The sequence below is a fragment of the Meriones unguiculatus genome, chromosome 19, assembly GCF_030254825.1.
Source record: "Meriones unguiculatus strain TT.TT164.6M chromosome 19, Bangor_MerUng_6.1, whole genome shotgun sequence".
Classification (NCBI taxonomy): Eukaryota; Metazoa; Chordata; class Mammalia; order Rodentia; family Muridae; genus Meriones; species Meriones unguiculatus.
In genome coordinates, this window is record NC_083366.1 from 51385887 (window position 1) to 51409545 (window position 23659).

A 23659-nucleotide genomic window follows, 5' to 3' on the forward strand; every position below is an offset into this window, starting at 1 on the left:
CTCCAGAATACCAGGGCTGAAGTGCGACCTTCCTGCCATTCACCATAACCTACATGGCATCTTGTCCCTTTTCTTCCGTGATCATCAACAGCAGTTTTTGGTCTGCCACCTTCATAGAGCCTGGGACCACCTTCTCTTCCTTAGAGACATCCAAAGAGCAAGGGCAAACTGTTACCCAGGGAACTTGCCAGGGAGTGAATTTGTGTCCTGGGAGAACTCCCAAGTCCGTGATGTCATAAGCCCTCCAGCAGCCTCAGCGGATCTGTAATTCATGGATTGCTGGGACAAAGTAACTGACAAAAGCATTTTATGGAAGGAATTATTTGGCTCACAGCTGTCAGTTGTGGCAGCAGGAACTTGAGGCAGCTAATCACATTGCATCTGCCATCAGTGGAGAGAAGTGAATTTTGCTGCTTCAGTTCCTCTCTAGGACCCTAGTAAACAGAGTGATGCAACCCACATTTAATTAAGGTGGGTCCTTTGAAACTCCCTTACAGACTTGTCCAAGTTTGCTTCATGGTGATTCTAAATCCCATTGACAATCAGTGTTAGCCAACATAAACCCAAGTTGACAAGAAATTAAAACTTTTGAGCTATAACCTTCCAGCCCATGTCTTCTGGCCATCTCATAATGCAAAATGTAGCTCTTATAGTCTTTTAGCAGTCCCAGCCCTTTAAAAGCCCCAAGTCTAATCTTAAATTCAAGGTACTCTCTTACACTATAAAAGAATTACATACTTCCAGTATACAATAGTACAAAATAAATACATTCCAACAGGGAACGGTGAAGGCATATGACTGAACTAAATTTAGTAGATCAAACACCAAGTCCTTTATCTGTCCCACATCTGTCATCTGGGACTGATAATAGACTTGTCTGGGCTACAAAAGGATCTTGAGGGATTACCTGACCCCCAAACTCTACTGCCTGCAGCACATATAGCTTCCTGATCCTGCCATCTCCCATCTCCTACATCCCAGAATCACTATTACAACTTCGAACTTTATATTCAGATCCATGGGGTAGCCTTTCAGCGCCTCGAATCCTGCCGAACATTGCCTGTCTATGGAACCGTGCAGCAGATTCCATGAACCTGTCTGTCTAGTATCTTCACACCTGCAAAGTCAAGTGCTTTATGAACAATGGTACCAAGTTCTGCTTACTCCAGCCCTTGGCGGTGGAGACTGGTCCCGGTGAACCAAAGCTTTAGCGTCCCCTGTGCCTTAGCTGTGTGGCAGCCACGGAAAGGACTCGAGGGTGCCATTTCCCTTTAACAGTTGCATCTGCCTTCTGTGTTATCTTTACACTCACTCAGCATCCTTTTCCCTGTGGGCCTATATATTTTTTCGTGATGTTTCTGCTCTACCTCCTGCTCTCTATGGACCTGGATGAGATCAGTGAGCAGTACCTTCGCCACGCACCAGAGTGCTGTCCTGTCTTGATATTTCCTCCACCAAACAGAGGGGTCCATTCTGTATTCAGCCTCACTTGGATTCTTAGCCTGTGAGGGGAATGCATACAGATTCCCAGTTCCCTATAGACTTTCTGTTCTTCAGTGAGGGAGCCAAGCCTCTACCATCCGTTTTCTCTCATCGCTCTGGTCTTCTAAATTCTACCAGAGTAAGTGTCCTCTTCACAGCTTTCGAGGGATTTTCTGGCCCAAAGTCTAACCACATGATCAGTGTTATCACAGTAGCAAAGCCACTCTTGATCCCCCAGGCTTACTTTCCTGTATTAGTTATTTTCTGTATCGCTGGAACGAGACACATGACACATCAACTTAAGGGCAGGTTTGTTTCCAATCGCAGGTGAGGGTGCTGTCCATCGTGGCAGGGGAGCTTACCAGACCAGCCTCATTGAATGTAGAGAGCTCTCCTCCTCGATTTTATTCCCTGCAGGATCCCATTCCAGGGATCATCTGACTCTACCTGACAGTAAACTAGCAAATCCCTCATAGACATTTGTTTCCATGGTGATTCTAAATCCCATCAAGATTAAAAATCACAGGTCATTCATTACCAATAAAGTCAGTTTTAGGTTCATTGTTAGCAGGTACTAAAATACATCATTTGACAAGAGTTATTTTTAATTTGGGCATTAAAGAATCCTTATCACCTACCTACTTAGCTGAAATTGAAAATCTGACAGTGCCATCTCCCTGTACTGTATGCTCTGTGTAGACAGGAGATGGGGCTGCGCACAGAGGGCCCATCTGATGGAAGTATTGGACAATCTTAGGCATATACCGCTCAGCAGGTGCTGTTTTAGAGCCTTGAGCCAGATGCTGTCACTGTGGAGATCTCAAGAATTCATCAGCCCTAGGCCAATGAGATGGCTCAGCAGGTGTGCCTGAGTGCTATCCTGGGGATTGCCGTGTGGAAGAAAACCAACTCCTGAAAGTTGTCTGCTGCTCTCAGAGCAATACATTGCAGCATACATGTGTTCTTTCTCTCTCTCTCTCTCTCTCTCTCTCTCTCTCTCTCTCTCTCTCTCATACACAACAACAAACATATACAACAAAAAAATGTAATTTTAAAGTTTAAAGAATTCTTAGCCTTGGAAATTTCCCCAAATGTCTTGAAGTCAGTCCATATGAATTCCGACTCTTTGGTGGGTAGTTTCCTTGGCAGATGAGTCCTGACCAGTAATTGCTCTTTGTCTCAACCTGGAATCTGATGGCATAGCTATTCTCACTGTGGCCACATCGACCATATAGCCATGGCTAAAGACATTTCAGGACTCCACAATTGAAGCCATGCTAGCCATTAGAAGTCAGTGGTGGCACTCCACATCCTCCAACAAAGGACTGCACCCCAAACACTCACTGAGCCCAGGATGTCCCCAAAACCTGCTGAGAGCCTGCCACACACAGGTTAATTCCTGCCTGTGAGCAGAGTATCTGACTAAAGCCTCTTTAGCGAGTAACTGAATGCTGTTGAGGTGACGTGTATTGTGACAGCTCTCGTTGAAAGTAACTGCTAAAATGATACACTTTCTTTAGTGGCATTTGAATTTTCAGAGCCAGAGACAAGCCTGGGTGGGACAAGTGTGGCTTTCCCTAGTGGTGTGAGTAAGTTCTACCAGGAGTGTTAACTGAAGGAATACCGTTGTCAGGAGAGAATGACCTACAGTGACAAGCTGTGTGAGCCTTCCTCACTGTCCCACAGGGCCAGACACTTACCTGCCCAGCTGCTGGTGGGTGTGGCGTGAGCCCGCAGCAGCAGACACCTATAGAGTACCTCGGGTGCACCATACACCTCGTCACTGTTCCATTGCAAGAATCCGCACACATACACACACCTGTGTATTCAGGTTCAGTCACAGCAGTTGGCACTTTGGGTAGCCTTTGCTAAGGGGAACACAAAGGATGGCCCAGGCTTAAACACTACCAGGTCCTGCTCGTGTGTATAGCGGAAGGTGTGTCTGTCAAGCCAAGGACTCATTTCAAACCCCAAGTTCACCCGCACAAGAGCAGTCCTGACTATCTCTTTACATCTGGAGGCAGTGTGACCTGCCCTCCTTCCTCCCCACACCTTTAAAGCTTCCCATTTTAAGACCTTGCAGAATGGTAGGGTGAAGCTCTGTCTGGTTTTTCTTAATGAGTTTTGTTGGTTGGTAGGGGTTGGAGTTATTGTGATTTGTTGGTTGTGTCTTAAACAGACTTGGTGCTGTTTAAAGGATGCATTAGCAGTCTTGAATCAGTCTTGTCTGTTAACATCCTTGAAAAAAAATTTAAAATGTCTCTCATTGTCCTGCACATCCCAAACATGTAAAATGAGGGGTGAAAACACAGACGATAAAAGACTGTACAGTAACAAGTGTGTGTTGAGCTAGGCAGGCCAGGAGAAGGGAGACAAGCCACCAAGACAGTGTGTAGGCCAGAGGAAAGACAATTGTTCCTAACAGGAAACCCAAAGAAAAGAGATGGACACAGAAAGGAAGCAGTGTGGTGGGCTGGGAGCAGAAAGTGGCATGTATGAAGAAGGATGTGTTAGGAGATGGGGTAGGAGGCTCGTGAATTCAAGGCTGGTCTGCTCTTTGTCTCAAAGTGGGGGAAGAGAGAATGAGAACGATGAAGACCACAGGAGAGCCAGGGAAGGCCAAGTTCATTAGTATCTGCTGCCTAGAGGGCACAAGTGTGACTGGGGGTGTTGTCACCAAAGAAGCTCAGTCTCGGAAAGAACGTTCCTGGTGCACTGCAGCTCCTCCCACTGTGTGTGACTGGAGTGGGGGCAGGGCATTCCTTTCTCGTCTCCCTTGGGTGTATTCCTGTGAAGAAATTATCTTAACTACCAAAACAAGGTCAAATCAAGGTTTTTATGGGTTGTCATTTCACCAACAGGGGCTGTCCTATCCTTTCAGAGAACGTCCCAGGCTTGTGAGCTTGTGCAAGACTGAGCACAAATGGCTGTCTACACTTTGGATGATGCACTCAAAACCTTGCAGACTCTTCTGAGGAGTGTGCATAATACACACATACACACACACATTCACAGTATCTGTCGTGGTCGAAGGACAGTGAGTCTGCTGTACACTTGATCTCCAGTGTGTCGGGCACTCTGTGAAAGACTCATACTCAGTGTGATCTAAAGGTTACATTGATTACCAGAGGGCCTCTTCATAATTTTTGCCTCTGAAAGAGAGTCGCCCAATGTGTGTTTTACTTGGGCCTGAGAAGTTTACGATCAGGTCATTAGGACCATTGGGGTCTCAGCAAGGACAAGCCACAGTCCGGTCTGGTCACATCAGCTGCTACCCGGTACAGTCTGTTGGGCAAATCCTCTCTGTCTTAGCCTGCCTCGGCCACTGTGAGCCTGTCGTTAGTGATGCCCAGGTCCATAAGCCGGGACTTGAACAGTGGCCTCAAATCCACTTCTGTCCCTTTTAAAAACAAAGTTACATTCATTTTCTCCAGTCAGTTTTGTAACTGAGGACCTTTTAGAATGAATGACAGTAACAGAAGCACATATGACCAGAGTGTGGCTTCTTAAGGTGTGATCCCTTTGGCAGTGACATGCCACTGTCTTCAGAGCATTGTCTAGAGGGCATCTGCTGGCTGTATGTGGAATACAGGGAGTTTTATGTTGGGTTCAGTTCCTTACTCTTGGTAGTAGCTCAAGTACCCAGGTTGCATTTTAGATGAGTTCACTTGTGTGAAAAAGGAAGTTACACCAGCAACCTCAGACTTACCACAAAATGGCCTCTACTTTAGGTTTCCTCCAAGCCCATGTGACTCTGAATTTCATCATGAAGAAAGAGATATATATATATATATATATATATATATTTTTTTTTTTTTAAACTGGCCCACAGTGTTACTCTCTCCATCCACCCATTTGGTCGTGGCTTGTCCATGTTCCGTTCTTAGCGGCCACTAGAGGATATGAGGCAGATTCTGACATCTTCAACAATCTGTCCTCACCTGAAATTTTCTGAGGGCTGAATTTCCAAGACATCTTCTCAGCCCACCCCCCCCCTCGTGTTTCACATCCTGTCAACTCTTTCTCCCTTCAGGCAAATGAAATGCTACTCAGTGGGCGGAAGCTGACGGCACAGGAGGCGTGCGGCAAGGGCCTGGTCTCCCAGGTGTTTTGGCCAGGGACCTTCACCCAGGAAGTCATGGTTCGCATCAAGGAGCTGGTCTCGTGTAACCCAGTTGTACGTCAAAATCTATTATTCTGTTTTTTTAAAAATGATGAACAAATCCCTTCCCCTCCATGGAAATTAGAGTCGCGCCGTATTCCAGGTCTTTTCAGCTGGTCTTCCCTGCGGAAGTGGACACCAGCCTGACATTTAGTACTTCAGATACCTAACGCAGGGCTACCACGCCCAGTGTTAGCCATTTCTTACTGTCTGCAAAGTCCCTTCATGCAGGCACATGCTTAGGTACACATAGGTGTAGGCTTGGTTTTTCTGTTCAGTAGATGTGCTACATGAGTCTTCCAACGTGCACTGCATCCAATGATGCAGTGTATGAAATGTGTGCAGACACAGGAGCAGCCATCATAGTCGAAACCAAGCTGTGCTCTCTTTATGAAATCGCATCTGAAAGCACTTTAGGGGTTTTCACGGAGCCTCAGTAGCGTGGATGTCCACTTCAGCGAAACAAACCACTTCCCTTGGAAATCATAAGCCATTTCAGGTTCCCGGTTCCAGTGTTAAATATCCTGACATCCCTCTGTGCCCGAGATCCATCCCTCCACCGTGGTTAGAGGATCTGCATACAGGTGCTGAAGTCCCTTGCACAGCGTGGCCTGCTTACACTCTACGTGCGCCTCTGCCTGCACTCCCGAGTTGTCTCTGTGGATGGTGCCTGGTGCAGCGTAGTGCTGTGTGAGCAAAGGCTGTGCTAGATTTCGAGATGAGAAATAGTGTCTGCATAGTCAGTATAAACATTGTTGTTTTTTTTTTTCTGCATATTTCAGTCCAGGGATGTGGAACTCATGGATACAGAGGGCTAAGTGTACTAAGCTGTGACAGAACTGATAGGTAAAGATAAGTGACCAACCTCCTGTTTGTCACTGCTGCAGGTGCTGGAGGAATCCAAAGCCCTGGTGCGCTGCAACATGAAGATGGAGCTGGAACAGGCCAACGAGAGAGAGTGTGAAGTGCTGAAGAAGATCTGGGGCTCCGCCCAGGGAATGGACTCCATGTTAAAGTACTTGCAGAGGAAAATCGATGAGTTTTGATTGGCAGGCCGACCCGGTGGCTCCCAGTACCACAGTCCTCCTCAACAGTAGCTCATGCTTGAAAGCAGGACTGGAAACATCCAAGCTATTTATTTCGAGGAGTTTTTAAGTACTGTAACTTTAAAATAACTACAAAGCTTCTTTGTCCAAACGTCTTTATTTTATACTCATGTATACACAAGTTAAAAATGTAATTGAGCACTAGGCTGCTCTTGGAAGCTCTAATTTTCCTGTAAACTAGTTGTGGGGTTTTTTTGTTATTGTTGTTGTTGTTGTTGTTTTTAAAAGGTAATATGTTTTCATTTTGGGTGACAGAAGAGCTTGGAATAATGTTTGTTTTACTTTTTTTTTTTTTTTTTTTTTTTTAATCTAGATTACAAACCCTAAAGAGTCACTAGCCAGCCTCAGCTTCCTCCCTCTGCTGAAACAGGTGCGGAAATGTCTGAAACACGTTCCCGCATCTAGGGGTAGGGGGTGTGTAAGTACCTCAATGCCGAAAACAAGACCGACCTTGTAGGAAAAGCATCGCTGATGGGAAATCCCACATGGGCTGTGGGTTCATGCTGAGATGCCCTCAGATTCTCCCTTTCTGAACACGCCCCCTTTCTTACCCAGCTAGCATGAGGAAGTCAGTGTCTCTGGAGAAAGCGGATGAGTTACTCCGGAGCTCGAGTGTTACTTGCTAAGTTACAAATTAGCATTAATGAGTTTAAATAATTTTTTCTGACCCTTTTGGAAAATAACTACATAAGTGCTTCTTGTGGCTGGGTGAGAAATACTACTTTGCATAATTTTGTTTGTCTATCTGCAGATATGATTGATGTATTACACCAAAAAAAGTATTTTTTATGTTTATAAAGTGTAATTTTTAGGTTCACTTAGAATATATTTTATTTAATTTAAAATTCTCTTGGCACACTATTAAGTACAGAAACTCCTTTCAAAACAGAGAAGAACTACCTTATATTTGACATTTATTGTTGGCGGTCTCTGCTTTTATGTCAGCCGTATACTGCACACACGGTATCGTGTTCACGAGCACCCCGTGGTGTGGGGACTGGTTCCTGACCACAGGCGCCTATTACTCCTTAGGCTTCTAGACTTGCAATCATATTGAATGTATGAAGATTGAAATAAAATCGAAACCTTATTTTTGTACAGTTTTGAAGTTTATACTCAGAACTGACGCCTCCCCAGCCGTGTGGAGCGCTGTGCAGTGTGTAAATCTGTCTTTACCTTGGATGGATTGGTACAGTATTTTTGCATCTGGGACCTACTCTTTTGTTCAGTAGTTTGAACTATATATAAACTGTACACTCTGTAAAGTTTTTATAGAATAAATATTCAGCTGTGAAAACTGGTTAAATAAAACTAATATTTCTTAACACACTGGGAATGTTTCTGGATGTATTCTTCCCTTGCCAGGTTTCCTGGGGGAGGGGGGGTAATCTGGGTTTTTCTGTGAGGTTCACAAATGTGCATAGATGTTGGGGTTTGCCCTCGGGGGCTGCAGCCCACTGTCCACCACCACTGCTTCTTACCCTCTGGTAACTGTGTGTCTTCTCCAAAGAGGATTCTCCAAATTGGCACCCACAAAAGTGACTTTAAAAGGGTCCTGGGACTGATTGGCTAGGTCTGTCACTGCCTCTCCTGGGCCCTGCTCCGTGAGCCCCCGGTGGCTTCTCTTTACTGTATTCATTCATCACCAACTTGCCCTAGCCCATGACTTTCCTGCCCCAAGGTGTGACTCACCTAAAGCTTATGAGAAAGCACAAGGTTTGTGCTCTAAAAATGTGTGGGAAGGTGTTCCTGATAGAGACCTTTTGCAAGGGATAAAGACATGCCAGGGAGAGTCAAGAGGAAGGGGAACACTTGTCTTCCAAGTTATTGTAAGAAAACTGGGGCCCCGGAACATTGACATCATTGCTCAGCCTGGTGGGTGCCAGTCCCCAAGGGAAAGTAAGTATCCTTTGCGCTCCTCTTGCCTGTGGAGGTCCAATCAGGGTAAAAACTGCTTCCTCTCAGGTAGGAATCGTCTGCGTGGCTTTACCGTAACTACACAGGGCTAGCTGACCAGGCATCTAGGAACCTTGGCCCAATAGGGTCAGTCAGCTTGTCTGTACTCCAACCTGGGGGAAGAACAGCCCTTCTTGATGTCCTCTGAACATATAAAACCCTGTGTGTTGTAGGGGCAGAGCATGCACAGGCCGAGTGGGTTGAAGCAGGGTTGGGCTCAAAATTCAAAACTGAAGAAAAGCATTGAACTTCATAAGAAAATCGTGGTGGTCTGTCCACAGCTATTTCTGCTTCATTGGGTGCTGCGCCAGGCAAGCATTTAAAAATGACCTTTACTAAGTTACTTAGCCAATCCCACCCCGGAGGCCTGTCCCTGTCCCTGTCCCTGTTCTTCTAGTCGTGTTCTAAACAGTCTCTGCAAGATCTAACAAGTGACTGCTTTAGTGAAAGAGCACTGGATGATTTTAATATGGACTTAAAACTTAACTTCTTGGCCAACCTGTGATTCTGGGGTACAACCTAAGAGGAGAAAAGCATAAATGATCACAAAAAAAAAAATGGGGATTCGTGTTCCCAGAGATGTCCCTGGGCCTGCCTCTGTCCTTCAGCTCCAGCCCCCGGGGTTCAAGGAGCGCTGCCAAAGTGAAGGTCTGCCAGGGCCCCATGCTAGGGAACATGCTGACCATACGTGTGTGAAGACGACTTGGTTGAGTCAGATCTTTTCTAAGTGGCCAGGCTTGTGCTGCAAACTCTCAGTGAGCCTTTCTCACTGGCCCACTATCCCAACTTTAATGACCAAGCTCCAGGCTCCATTACAATGAGGTAACCTTTGCCTTCTTACATGAACTCTTGCCACTCGCTGTCTCAAGCTCACGAATGGATGTCATCTGGGGTGCATGCCTCTCCCAGGTCCCCTGGGCTGACGCAGTTGCAGTACCGAAAGCAGAAGCCAACCATTCGCTTGAGTAGTAAGTAAGGGCGTCATTCCATGTTCAGAGAATACACACCAAGCCCTGGCCTTCCTTGTCACTCCTATCTCTGGTGTATATGACTGACTACAAGAAACTTTTAACTTTCCACATAAATCTCTACAGTGTTTTAATCTTCACAAACTGATAAAATTAATTAATTGTTAACACATATCAGCTCGCTGATGGGGTATCTGGTCCCTTCCTATCTCAGGAAGCATAAGTCAGATTCTCAAAGTGTAACTTATTTGAATGAGTGGAATCTGATGCCACCACTTAAAAGCTGATTCCATGCTGGGCATGATGGTGCATGCCTTTAACAGCAACACTCGGGAGGCAGAGGCAGGTGGATCTCTGTGAGTTCCAGGCCTGCCTGGTCTATGGAGCAAGTTCCAGGACAGCCAGGCCTATTACATAGAGAAACCCTGTCTCAAAAAGTAATAGTAACAATAATAATCTGATTCCATCCTAGGATCCACAGCTTCACTTTGTCATTTCTCAGGGTGGCCTGTGGTTAAAGGGACATCCAGGCTCACACTATGTACCCTAGGCTGCCCTGAAACTCTCCATCCTCATGCTTCCACGTCCCACGTGCTGGAATTACAGGTGTGTGCCTCCACATCATGGTTTTAGTTTTTATCACAAGGCCTGTAATTTTTTTTGGGGGGAGGGGCTTGCAGTGTTCTGCTTTAAGCTCAGCGGACCTTTCCTTCCCTGGCCAGACTGGTGGATCTCATGAATCCACCAGCGCTGAGGGGAGGACTGAGCCTAGTGCTGGCATGGGGACCTGTTTGTGGCCTCCGGTCCCTTCACCAAAGACCCCCAGCAGCCCACCGCCTCCAACAACACAGCAGAGGACTGCAGAGAGGTCACCTGTGCAGCAGGCTTCCAGTCTCTTCCTAGAAGGGCTGTGGACCCTGCGATTGCTGGCCCACACTTAGACTACCACTGGAATATTGTCTCCTTCACCAGGTGACATGGGGTATTTATAAAAAGGAAAGGCGACCTTCATATCTCACTGTAAATTTTGCTAATAGCAGCCCGTTGTGGCAGTCACCACCTATTTGTTCGGTTTGGTTTTTTTTTTTTTTTTCCTTTTTGTTACTAGAGATATTCTATGAAGCTTTAAATAATAAGGTTTGCACAAACACAGCGTTTGGAGGAAAAATTATCATAATGTTCATTTCACAAGAGGATGTAATTAACGTTCCCAACAATAAGATCCTCTGCTCTGTACTGAGGATCATCAGACATGATGCACCCCCCCCTCTCTCTCACACACACACACACACACACACACAGTGCTACTCTACGCTTGGGAGACGCTGTCCTGCCTGCAGCCTGCCTCCATTTGGAGAGTAACATTTAGCCTAATTAGAGAACAGATTTGAATCAGACCATAGCAGACTGCCAGGGCGCCCGGCCTCACTGAAGGGTAACATCACATGCATTTAACGTGGACAACGGGACAAGTTTCAGTAGATGTGGACTCCAGGAAATAACAGAATGAAGTCACTTCACACGTGCCTTGTAAAGACACTTCCAAAGGCTTTCCTGTACCTCTTGGATGCCCTTTTCTTCGGACCTTTTTCAGGCTCTCCCACCCCAAGCAGAAAGGCTTCAGGTCTCAATCTGTAGGCTACTCACAATAGGCTTCCAGACTGAACAGGCACTTTTCTTTAGAAGGTGCTTATAGCAGGGTGTGGGGGTGCATGCCTTTAATCCCAGCATTCAGGAGGCAGAGGCCCGCCTGGGAGTTTGAGACAAACGTGGTTTACAAAGAGAGTTCCAGGACAGCCAGGGCTGTTACCCAAAGAAACCTTGTTTGACTTATATCATATGCTTCAAATTCTCATCTCGGAGAGGGAGGTTAGAAAGGGAGGGAGAGAGGGGAGAAGAGCAGGTGTCATTCCTTCTTGGGATACTATGCCCTAGCTTTAAGTACCTTAGGGCCCTACCCTCACATGCCAGCACTTGCCCTGCCCCCCCCCACACACACAAGTTCTATGGTACCCGTTTTTACATTTCTTTCATCCAGGTAAGGCAGGCTCTGTACAGTCTGTGGTCAATACCAAATGCTGGGTGCCAGAGGTATGGTGTGTAAAGCCATTTGGCACAGCCTTGCCTCTCTCCCATGTACCACAGAGTGGCAGGAGGCTGTGGGGACCCCTGCCAGAGCTGCTTCTCCTTCCTCTGCTCTGCTCACAAGGTCTTGCTCACCAGCTCTGTCCCCTACCCTACCACTATGTGGAGTGCAGCTGGAGCTGCAGACTCATCCATGTTTTCATTCTGTTCTCATCACCATCTCTCTGAGCTGGCTCCTCCCAAAGATGCCACCCTTCCACTCTTCAGATCCCACACCACTGGGATGCCAGTGGATCTGAGAATAGCACATGCCTGCCTCAGACCCATTATCCCCAGTTCAGGACTGATATTCAAATGTCAGGAAACAATGAGACTCATCCCACATACACCCTAGGGAAATGACGTGGACCTTACAGGCATTGTACAGAATAGAAGATCAAGTCTGGAAAAAAATCAAAACAAAACAATAATACTGCTTCATTTTAGTGCCTCAAAATAGGCACCAAAATAGTGGTGCTTACTGGGTCAATGTGGGTTTTGAACGTTTTATAGGAGGCTGGGCCTGAGAGGACAGTTGTAATCCCAGCTACTCACAGGTTGATACACGTAGATCACAAATTCAGGTCCTAACCTGGTCTATCCAGTAAGTCTCAAGGCCAAGACGGACAACTTTGAAAGATCCTGTTTCCTAATATATAAAGAATGTAAATTAGATCGAAGGACTTTATTCCATATGTATGGAAATGCTGAAAGGTAACTAGTTACTCTGTGAAATTACTATATGCTAATAAAAATAGACAAGCAAAAAATTAAATATTAGATTTGTGAATAAGAAGAAGAAGGAAGAGCTGTTCTAACATACCTGCCTAGCAATATAAGGTCCTAAATTCAGTCCCCAGTATACATTTTTTAAATAAATAAAACACTGGAGAAGGATGCTGACTTGGAAGGCACTAACCCAAAAGAAAAATATCACAAATTGGATGACTGTAAGGTTAAGAAATACCCATCGTCATTGGGAAGGAAGTCTCCTGTAGTCAGTGTCTGTGCACTGGAAGAAATACCTCAGATAAATCCACAGACAAAGAAGAAGGGATTAGTCTGAGTTCAGAAGTCCCCACCCATGCTAACTGCCCCTGCTGCTTTGGTCCTGTCTGAGGCAACACACAACAGCAGAGCAGAACCACTAGCTGTGGCCAAGGAGTGAGAGAGGAGGAGAAGCCAGGGCCCACCTCCTTAAAGGGAACGCACTCTATGACCTAAAGACTTCGTGCTCCACCTCTAAGGGTGACATCATTCTGCAATAGCACCAAGCCTTTAACGCCTAAGCCTTTTGGGGGACAGTTAGGACTCAAAAATGCAAAAGACAATGGAAAGATGTGTTTGTAATTTATGTATTAGACAAGGATTCCAATCTATGATGAATAAAGAATTCCTGTAAGTTACTAAAAAAAAATGTAGAAAGAATGGGCCAAAGAAATTAGCAGACAGAAAGCCAGACATGGTGGCACATGCCTGTACTCCCAGCACTCAGTAGGCAAAGGCAGGATGATCACTGTGAGTTCATGTCCAGCCTGGTCTACAAAGCTAGTCCAGGACAACCAAGGCTACACAGAGAAAACCCATCTTGAAAAAAACCAACCAACCAAACAAACAAACAAAACAGAAACCAATCTGATGGCAGCTGCAAAACAACACAAATGTACTCATGCCACACTGTGAGCATGAGCATGAATGCAGTACCACATGATAAACTGTGTGACACCTGTTTTATCATGATGAAAATAGCAAAAGAAAAAAGTTCTTTACAAAAGCAAATAAAGGAGAAGGAAGGGGCGAGAGAAGAAAAGGGGGAAAGAAAAGGAAGGTAGGAGAGAAAGAAAAAGGAAGAAGAGAGAAAAGGGCAAAGAAGGAGAAAAAGGAAAGGAAGGAGGGAGGAAGGAAAAAAGAGGGTGGAAGAGAAGAAGAAAGGTAGGAGGGAATGAGGAAATAAATGTGGTAGCGTCCCTGGGAGCGAGGAAAAAGAAAAATTAAACAAGATAACCGTGCTTGCTGGACAAGCAAAGCCTTGGAATGTTCTTGAACTTCACCATTCCCTGCTATATCCCTCTCCATACTTAGTAACTCTCCCCAGAAACCTTGGGGCAAGGACAAAGAGACCACCATGTGATCTAGTCTCTGACAAAATGCTTGCCTGGCTACATCTTCCAAGTGGTTCCCCAAGTGGTCCACCCTTTTGCATACCTGGCATGCATCTTTACAATCCCATTTTGGGGTTTTAAAATAATTAATAAAATTATGTTATCATATATGGGGGACCAAAAAACAAAACTTCCATAAAAGCCCTTACTTGGTTCTTCTGAATAAAATTTGGTCAAGTCTGCTGGCATAAGTAAAGGCTGTTTTCCTGAAGAAGCCTTGCTATCCCATCTCTTTGATAAGAATCCCACAACAGGAGGGAGGGCAGGAGGGAGGGAATAAAGAAGAAGAGGGGGGTCAGAAAAGAAGGCAAAGGAGAGATGGATAGGAAGGAAGAGAGAAGAGAGGAAGGCAGAAAGGAATTGAGAAAGGGGGAGGGGGGAGAGAGGGAGAGAAGAAGAAAAGAGGTTGGGGAAAGAAGGGTCCAAACTAAAAAACTTCTCATTTCTTCAGACTTTGTTAAAAGCAAAGCCAAGCTAGGGAACAGGCCCTCAAGAGCAAGGAGGCCTAAAGCAAAGGTGTTGCCAGCAGTGGCTGCAGGAGAGAGGGGGAAGCCCCAGGCTCTGGATGTCTAGCTGCTGGTGATGATGTGGCATAGCTCAGCCTTTCAAGGAGACCAGCGGCTCCTACTCCTGCGTCTGACAGGCCTACAGCAGCACTGTGTAAGAGTTCCACACACCCACTGGCAAGAAAACATGCAAGTGCACTGTGACATATGTACATTATTATTTTGTTGTTGAGACAGGATCTCGCTATGTACCCCTGACTGCCCTGAAACTTGCTATGTAAACCCAACTGGCCTTGAACTCACAGAGGTTTGCTCACTTCGACCTCCAAGTGCTGACTAGAAAAACCAACAGGAATCACCAGCGTCCTCAAGGCATGTCGCTAAATTGGGGTGTTAGATGGTTGGTTGTCTTAAACACACTGATGACTCGTGATTGGTTTATTTGCCCATAACCCCAGCCTAAGTCAAGAAATGTCAGTGTTTTATTTATGACAGCTCCCTTGATATCACCCTTGGTGTCTCTTTTTGCTTCATAAAATATGGTTCACAGTTCCCAGAAGGCTGGCTTCCATGCAATAAATAAACTCTTGTGTGCTTCTTAGTGGCACTTGGGCTATGACCATAAAAACACAATGAGCTACATGAATTCTAAAGTGATGAAGAGCGCCCTGGTCTTAAATCAGCAAGTGGCCTGTCAATTTTATTACAGAGGCTAGGCAAAGAAAGGTGGATGTGTGCTCATTTGAATACTCACCTACAGAGCGAAGGCCCCAAGGAAGTTCGGATATCTGCTGTTTGATAGAGCCCACGAAAAATATATTGCTTATGAGAGGGGGTTATGCACTGACCCACTAAACATCCCTCCAAAGCCAGTGTGAGGCAGGACAGGCACAAACCCTGAAGCAGGAGGCTTAAATGTGTGGCCACTGATGGGCCAGAAGGGCTGATAGGAGGTTCCGTTCTATTCTGCTCCATTTTACATGGCAATCGTCTCCGCATTATTCCTCCCACTAAGTACTGGACATCAAGAAGTAATCCAAGCATGACTTCTACTCTAAACTCATTAACTTAGTCTCTTTGGGTTGTTGTATCAAAATACCACAGCCTGGGAGGCTTATTAACAACAGAAATTTAACATTCACGGCTCTGGAGTCAACACAGAGACTCACAGCCCGTCACAGTGCTGAGGATAAACGAGACATGTACATCAACCTCCAAATGACTCAAAGAACATTGCAGAGGCTGAGGTAGGAAAAATTCAAGGGCTGGGGAGGCGGAGTGCTGTGTACCGCTGTCTCCTGCTGTGATGGCTGTGGCACTCAAGACCTCACAGCAGCTACAGTGGCATGACCTGCATAAGACCAAGCCAGCCAACAACACAGGTCAGTTGGAGGCTAGTTTCAGAGGTCCCACCTTTAACTTGGGACTGTTGACACCTACTGGCTGCCGAGGAAGTGTCATTTTTCTTCAAGTAGGTGTCCATGCTCATGCAGGCTGCACTAGTTGGATTCTGTGGGTTATTGAAAAAGAGAAAGAGAGAGGACATGAAGTTGGAAAGGGAAGGACTGGGGTAGAATCCATATGTGTATGAGATTGTTGAAGGATAAATTTTAAAAAATATTTTTTTTAAAGGAAGACAGTAAGAGCATGATTGCAATGGTGAAGGAGTGCCAAGCACATCCTGGGAATTCAAGGGAGCCTTTCTAGAGATGGATGCCTACGCTGACAGGAGGAGTCTGGGAGAAGATGGCAGGCGAGAAAAGCAGCCCAACAATGGGCTAGAGTGGTTCACGTTAATTGTTATCTTGATGAGATTTAGACTCACCATGAAAGCACACCTCAGAGTGTGTCAGTATTTCCAGAGAGTGTTAACTGAGCAGGGAGGACCCTCCTGTTATGCCTAGATCACGAGACCCCCAAGAGACACCAGAAACACAAGTCTGATGAAAACACACAAGGGTCTTTATCCAAGCTCGAACTCAGGCCATCAATCGTCCCTGATGCAACAGTTCAGAAAAGAGTCTCAGGAGGGCAGAGTTTTTAAAGGGAAAAACCACAAGCGGGGAATTCCAACAGGATTAGGTAAAATTGGGTAAGGGTTCAGCAAGTGAGGTAACCTTTAAGCTGATTGGTCTGAGCCACCTGGTCAAACAGAAAGATGTCCATAAGACAGCCTGCTGGATGGAGGATCCATTAACACATTCTGTGGTATTTATGACAACCTGTGGAGTGGAGGCATGATTATAGTTATCTATTAACACATTCTGGGTATTCACAACAATCTGTGGGGTGGAGGGTCAGGTGGTTTTTCTCAGAACCCGAAGGTGGGGACCAAGTCACTCTAAAGAGAGTCAACTTAAGATAGAGTCAGAGAAACAAAATGGAGTTAGCCCTGTTATTGTTAGTTTTAATTCATTCACACCCTAAATATGGGTGGCAGCACCCATGGACTAGAGTCACGGACTATGTAAGAAATGCCAATGTTCATGTTTCTCTGCTTCCTGATTATAAGCACGTGACCTGATGGCCCTACCCATCCCCATATAGTCCCAGCCTTGACTTGAGAGTCAAACTAAAATCTCCCTGCTTTATGCTGCTTTTGCCAGGTATTTTGTCACAGAAATGAGAAAAGCAGCTAATATACAAGCCGAGTGTTCCAGAGCCACAGGCACGAATGTGCCTGGGACAGAGCCCGAGTCAGAGACACAAGGTGGACTAGAGGAGATCAGCAGTCTGGTCTTCTACCATGTGTACCAGTACATGAGTTCAAATGTCCTCCAGTGAGTGACAGGGAACCACTGAAAGGGTTGAAGGAAGAAGCAAGAGTGGCTGCCCGGTTTGTGGTTTGGAAAAAAGAATGGCTGGCTGGAATGAGCAAGAGAGACGGAACATGTGATTGGAAGAAGTCAGACTGTGCTGGAGACCACTATGGAACAAGCATGACAAAAGCCTGGCAGGCAGCCGGGTGCCCCATCCAAGGTGCTGGAAGATAGAAGTGTTCTACGTGGGTAAGTAGAGGTTCAGGACACAGAGAGCTGTCCCAGGAGTGTGCATAACCAGGCAGGATGTCCCCTTGTGGCCCCCAGCACTTTGGAGACAATCTTGGGGAAGAAGGGCCATACAGGTGATGATTTCAGATGGGACCTGAAGGACCCTTGAAAGTGTGTGAGCAGAGTAGAAGAAAGATGCCGTCAACTAGGATTTGGTACTGGTGTGTGTTTGCTGTCACATCACATGCCACACATACCACATACATCTCTCTCTCTATCTCTCTCTCTCTCACACACACACACACACACACAAACACACACACAGACACATCACCATATAGCACAACAACCACATACATACACACACACACACACACACACACACACACACACACGCCAACACAGACATTTACTTCCTTGGGACATGAAAGCACTATTGTGGGCTTTGCCAGGCTTCTCTCCTTGGCTGGTAGGCCTCTTGCTATGTCTGCTCATGACCCCTCCTGGATCTAGGTGTCCGGATCCACATCTCTTTCCTATAAAGACACCAGCCATATTGTTGATCCCCTTCTTTAAGGATACCAGCCATACACATCCAAGAACCCCAGGGACTTCATTTCACCTTCCTCAATCGGTAAAGGTGCTGGCTGTAAGCACTACTTACTACTTCCAAGACTGTGCAAGTGAGGACTTCACAGTGGAAATTTGAGGGGCCGCGATTCAACCCCAAGTGTGGCAAATCTCTGTGCGCTTCCACCCCCAGAAAAGGTGTGCAGACTCGGATGCGGTGAAGGAAGGGAAGGAGGGAGGAGTGGCAGGCTGGGTGATGGGCAGGAGCTGGGTGGAGAAGATATCTCAAGACACTGGAGAGGTTTGAACAGGCCAAATGCTGAAACAAAGAAGAGTCTCCATGTCACACGGAGGAACACAAGAACAAAGGGAAATTAGCTTGCCAAGGCATTTTTTTTTTTTTTGAGGTTGTACAAAAAGACCCAAACCGGGCCAGCAAAAGCACACTTGGCCAAGAAAGCTCTCCTCTTTTATCTGTTATGTAAGTGGTGACTGTATCTCATCCCACTGCTAGGAGCTCAGATTCACAGGCTGATGCAACTGGCTAACTGGTGCAAAGAGGAAGGATCAGAAAATATGAGTCCTTGCCAGGCTAACTACCTCTGATAGGAACAAAAAAGTTTCTAACAGGTGAGAAGAAACAAGGCGTGAGGGAAGAAAAGAGGGAGAAAGTCAGGGCCGAAGCCCTTGTCTGTCTCGAGTAAAGAGCCTCTGTCAGCCGGGATCTGCTTTGCATGCAGATGCTTAGAGCCCAGTGCCTCTTCCCTCCACCTCAGGAAAGGTGACTTGCTCAGACATTTGTCCCCCCCCCAAAAAAAAAGGCTGATCATGGTAATGGGTGTGGGGGTGGGGCCCCAGGATCTTCTGTGCCTGTGAGTGGATTAACGAAAATGTCAATTCTGTGATTCAAAAATGATCACCTCTTTGGTCATTAAAAGATTTTCTGCATTAAAAAAAGAACAAAGTAACTTCTCCTTGCACTTACATGAGGCGCTTGAAGAGTCATGCTCACAGAGACTGGAGCTGGTCGTTGCCAGAATTTGGTGCCAATGTTAATAGATACAGACGTTAGATTAGGAAGAGTAGGACATTCTGGAGATGGATGGTGGCAATGTCCGTACAGTCATGGAAGCATGTGCATTTACATAAGCATGTACACATACATACAAATATACACATATGTACATTTGTTTCTCTGGATTTCTCAGACTTTCCTGTGCAGCCTCGTGAGCCTAAGGGTGAACCCAGGGCCCTGAGCACGCCAGGCAAGTGCTCCACCTGCAGCTCTGTGACTTTATCTAATCCTGATGGACTACGTACAAGCTTAAAGCTGGTAAGATTATAAATTTCACATTCTGTGTTTTACCACAAGCAAATGGTTTTTAAAAGGTTATTGCGCGCCTTTAATCCCAGTACTAAGGAGGCAAAGGCAGGTGGATCTCTGTGAGTTTGAAGCCACCCTGGTCTATGTAGTGAGTTTCAGGACAACCAGAGTTAAGTAATAGAGAGATCCTATCTCAAAATAATAAGGAAAATAAAGAGTTTCCATAGAATTTGTTTATCTTCTTGATATGAGTTTTTGACTTCTGAAAACGAAATGTTTGTAATATTCTTGATCAACAAAATGGTGTGTGGTGTCTGTGTGCATGTGTGTGTGTAACCATCAAGAGGACTCCTCCCCAGAACAGGCTCTGCAATACAAGGAACTTGACCTTTTCAAAGCAGAATAAAGTGAAGGAGTTCACGCATCAGTGAGGCGATGGTTTCAAGCAATTCTATTCAGCTGACACTGGACTGTGTGTGCCAGGCACAGGGATAGGACGTGTTTGTGTCACTGTTTTGTGTGTTCCTGATTTGCCTTTTCACATATGATGTCTTGTGCCGAAGGCACATGGTTGAGGGTGGAGCAGGGTGTGGCCTTCCCCTGAAGAAGCCACAAACACTCCATCTTCCACTCTCAGGCTCCCTGTGTCTTGGGGACGTGTCTCCCCGTGGAGAAGTGGCCTAAAGTCATTCCCACATGCTTGCCTCAGAGGTCCAGAAGCCTAGAAAAGACCACCTAGTGGGGAGATTGAAAGGGACCTAAGATTCTAGAGAATTCTGAATGAAAACAACAGTTGCGAGCCAGAACAGACTTGCCCACAGCAGCTGGCTCTTCACTGGCTGTCTTGGGTTCTGGCAGGAACGCTAGGATATCTGTTACTGAGGGATAGGAAAAGAGCAGCAGACAGCCAGGAGGGAGCCAGCGAGGAGGACAGAGTGGAGGGAAGTGTTGATGAGCCAGTGACTGGATCGAGGTTCTCCCAGTGCCCCAGCCTCCAGCCCAGGGCACAGCCTCTGGTCCCACCTCGCTGTGACTGAGGAACTGCAGGCCCTGAGCCAGCAGAAAGCAGCCTTGGGGCAACTCCAGTTTCCTCTGAATGGGACCATGTGTCACCCTGGAACCCGTAACCTGATGCCCAACCCTCAGAGCCAATTATGGCTTTTGGATATGGTGGCAGGGGATGTTGAGGCCACTTTACAGGCACACCAGAAATGTCTGTGCGTTCCTCTTGCTGGAGCCAGGTCTTTGATGGAAAGGATTTGGATATAAATCAGGTATTTAAATGAATGCTTTCTCTCTCTAGCGGGGCCCGTTTCAGCCTAGCCACCCATTTATTCTCATGTAAGATTTGAACGTCTCTTAAAAACGTACTTTTCTTCTTGATGATACATGGACTTAAGGAGCTGCACCCAAAAGCTCACAAGGTACTTCCAGGCCCCAGAGAACAGATCACTCATCCCAGCTCACCTTTTCTGACTGGAAGTGCCGTAGTAAGGAAACCAATTCATTTGTCTGCAGGCTGCGCATGGTTTTGTTATTTAATCAGTAGGGTTGGGGTTTATGCCAAGCAGCAACTTGCTTCTGCTCTCCTTCAAAAAGAAGAAAAAAGGCAAATTCTCCCCTCTCTTCTTTTTCAGCTCCTGGACTAAATGAAAAAGAAAAAGAAAAGAAAAGAAAGAGGACGTTCTCTGAGATATTGATGGTGGTGAAAACAATCCAGCTACCCTTTGAGAAGTAGAGTTTTGTGAAAGGTATTTTGTTTTTTACCCACATTATTTATTTGTTTGTTTGTTTGTTTGTTTGTTCGTTCGTTTATTTTTCGAGACAGGGTTTCTCTACGTAGCCTTGGCTGTCTTGGACTCACTTTGTGTGGACCAGGCTGGCCTTGAACTCACAGAGATCTGCCTGCCTCTGCTTCCCAGAGCCCTGGGATGACAGGCGTGCACCACTGAGCCCGCTGCATTTACTCATAAATTAAACTAAGACATTTGTAGATATTTTGCAAGACACCTATTCCTCCCTCCATTTTATTTTATTTATTTTGAGACAAGGTCTTATGTAACCCAGACAGTCCTGGAACTTGCTATGTATCTGAGCATGACCTTGAACTCCTGATCCTTCTGCTTCTGCCTCTCAAGAGCTGAGATCTCATCTGTGGGCCACTGTATCCAGCCTCCTCCCTCTACTTCTAAAGAAAGCCTGGAGAAATGTGAAGGTCTTTTTTTTTTTTTTTTCACATATTACTCTGGACCCTGGCCAAGCGCTGTACCTACACCCCTGGCTGCTTGTTGCTAAGGCCAGCACTCAGTGACATTTGGAACAGCTTTTTCAGGAAGTGCAGAGATCCAGCGATCCACCCTCATGGGATTCCAGGGAGCCCCAGAGCTGACATCCCCCTGTCTCCCTTGGCAAAGCTGGTGGGCCATTTTTCCGTCATTTTTCCATGGGAAAAGCCCTTGCCTCTCTCTACCCACAGTGCCACGTGGTTCTGCTTCTGCCCTGCAGAGGGTGCATTCCACAGTTCAGCTTGCCTTCATCCAGGCGTGCTGTCTCCTGCCAGCTCCTTCCTCCTCCCATCTTCCCACCCCTGCATCCGCCGATGGAACAGGGTCAGGAATAAACTCAAGCACTTGTAACCCTCTGACTCTCGGAAAGGATGCTGAGACACGCAGAAGGGAAAGAAATCCCTAGCCAAGCCTTCTGGGAAGACCAGATATCCACATGCCAAAAGATGAGATTCAACCTCCACCATACCATACAAAGATCAGCTCAAGTGGACTGAAGGCCCTGATGTGAGGTCTGAGGTTACAAACCCTAGGAAATAGGGGAAGCTCACAGCCACATGGTCATTGGGAACAGTTTCTTGGATATGATCTCAAAACACAAGCAGACACTAAAATACCAAACTTGAAAATTTCTGTGCAGCAAAAAGAGAGACAACCTACAAAAGCAGTGAGACTTTGTGTGAACATCCCAGCTGAGTATTTCATGGAAAGCACATCAGGAACTAAAACTTAAGCAGCAAAAATAATAGCAACAACATCTGTTACACCAGGAGCGATGAGCCCAAGACACAACGTGAAAGTATTTAATTTAATTCTGGTTTAGGGAAAACAGAAGTGAGGTTTTTATAAAAGATAGATACTGTGAACAGAAACACAGCAGGTGAATTCCCAGACAAAGAATTGTACCCCTGGGAGGGAGAGAGGGCCTTTTACAGCAGTTAAGAGAAGTTTCTTGGCCTTGCAGCCTGAGCTATTTGTGTTGGGTCATATTGAAATATTGAGATAGCTAAGAGGTGGCAATTCTCTATCTACTTAGGAGGGAGATTTTTAGACACCGCCTACCGTCCCTGACAATGGCCAATGGAGTGGGACTGTAGGGATCACAGGCTCCAATGATTTTTATAGGACATCACAAGCCACTGGGTCAGGCTCCACAGTTTGCTTGCTAGTGGGTAGGGCATTACTGTGCGTACACTATATCAGAAACGTAGATGAACACATTCATGTCTTCCCCCAATGTCAGAATTTACTGAGTAACAGTAAAATTCACAAGGCCCATCAGGTTCAGCGGCCGCAACGTGCCGCGTAATCCCAGCCACCCTGGCTGACTGGTGAACTCAGGTTCTTTCATTCCAGTCTCAATCACTAACTCTCATGGCACACAGCAGACGGTGAACATATCTGTATGCCTACGTGCATACCTGTGGTTTACAGGACAAAGCCAAGTTAAAAGAGCCTGAGTCAGAGTCGAAAAGGTGTCAGAAGTGGGTTGAGGGAGTCTGTACTGATAAGATAACAAACAGGAAACAGCTGCCGTTCAAGCAGCTGGAGTCGGAGTTAGAGAGCGATGCTGTGGGATGAAACTGCAAGGTGAGAAGCTGAGCTGGTCCAGCCGAAGGAAACGGCCAGTGAAGGTCCGGGTCTAGACAGGTGAACAGCTAGATGAGCAGGTAATCCCAAACTGCATTAACAGTGGAAGAGACAAGATAAACTGAAGCTCAGACAGCTGGGAGTCCTCTGCTCTCCAGCCCCTGAAGTGGGTACTAGGTATCACCAATGGCAGACTGGCGGGGCATCACCAGCATAGCGTCGGGTGTCCGCCACTCTTCCTCCGTCTGCTGTGTCCGTGTAGTTCTTGGGCCTGGCTCCTCTGATATGATTTTGACGTGCTCATGTGCCCCTAACAATCTCCATTCACTCTGATAAACTTACAGAGTGTTTCTCTTTCAACTCCAAGGAGCGTTGTTTATGGCTGTGCCTGCGACCGGTGCCCGGCAGATGGCGTATTTTGTGGCTCCACCCGG

The 23659-nt window shown here is 46.2% G+C and overlaps 1 protein-coding gene across 2 annotated transcripts in view; it reads left to right on the forward strand.

The window, feature by feature from the left end:
* The window catches only part of Cdyl (chromodomain Y like), a 133875-nt gene extending 125800 nt beyond the window's left edge, over positions 1 to 8075 (forward strand). For both annotated transcript variants that reach the window (XM_021652400.2, XM_060372963.1), the window contains 2 exons: positions 5516 to 5659; positions 6532 to 8075. In XM_021652400.2, coding sequence (XP_021508075.1) covers positions 5516 to 5659; positions 6532 to 6690 — 303 coding nt within the window. In that variant the 3' untranslated portion in view covers positions 6691 to 8075. The remainder of the gene's footprint in view (positions 1 to 5515; positions 5660 to 6531) is intronic.
* Positions 8076 to 23659: the final 15584 nt, after the last annotated feature.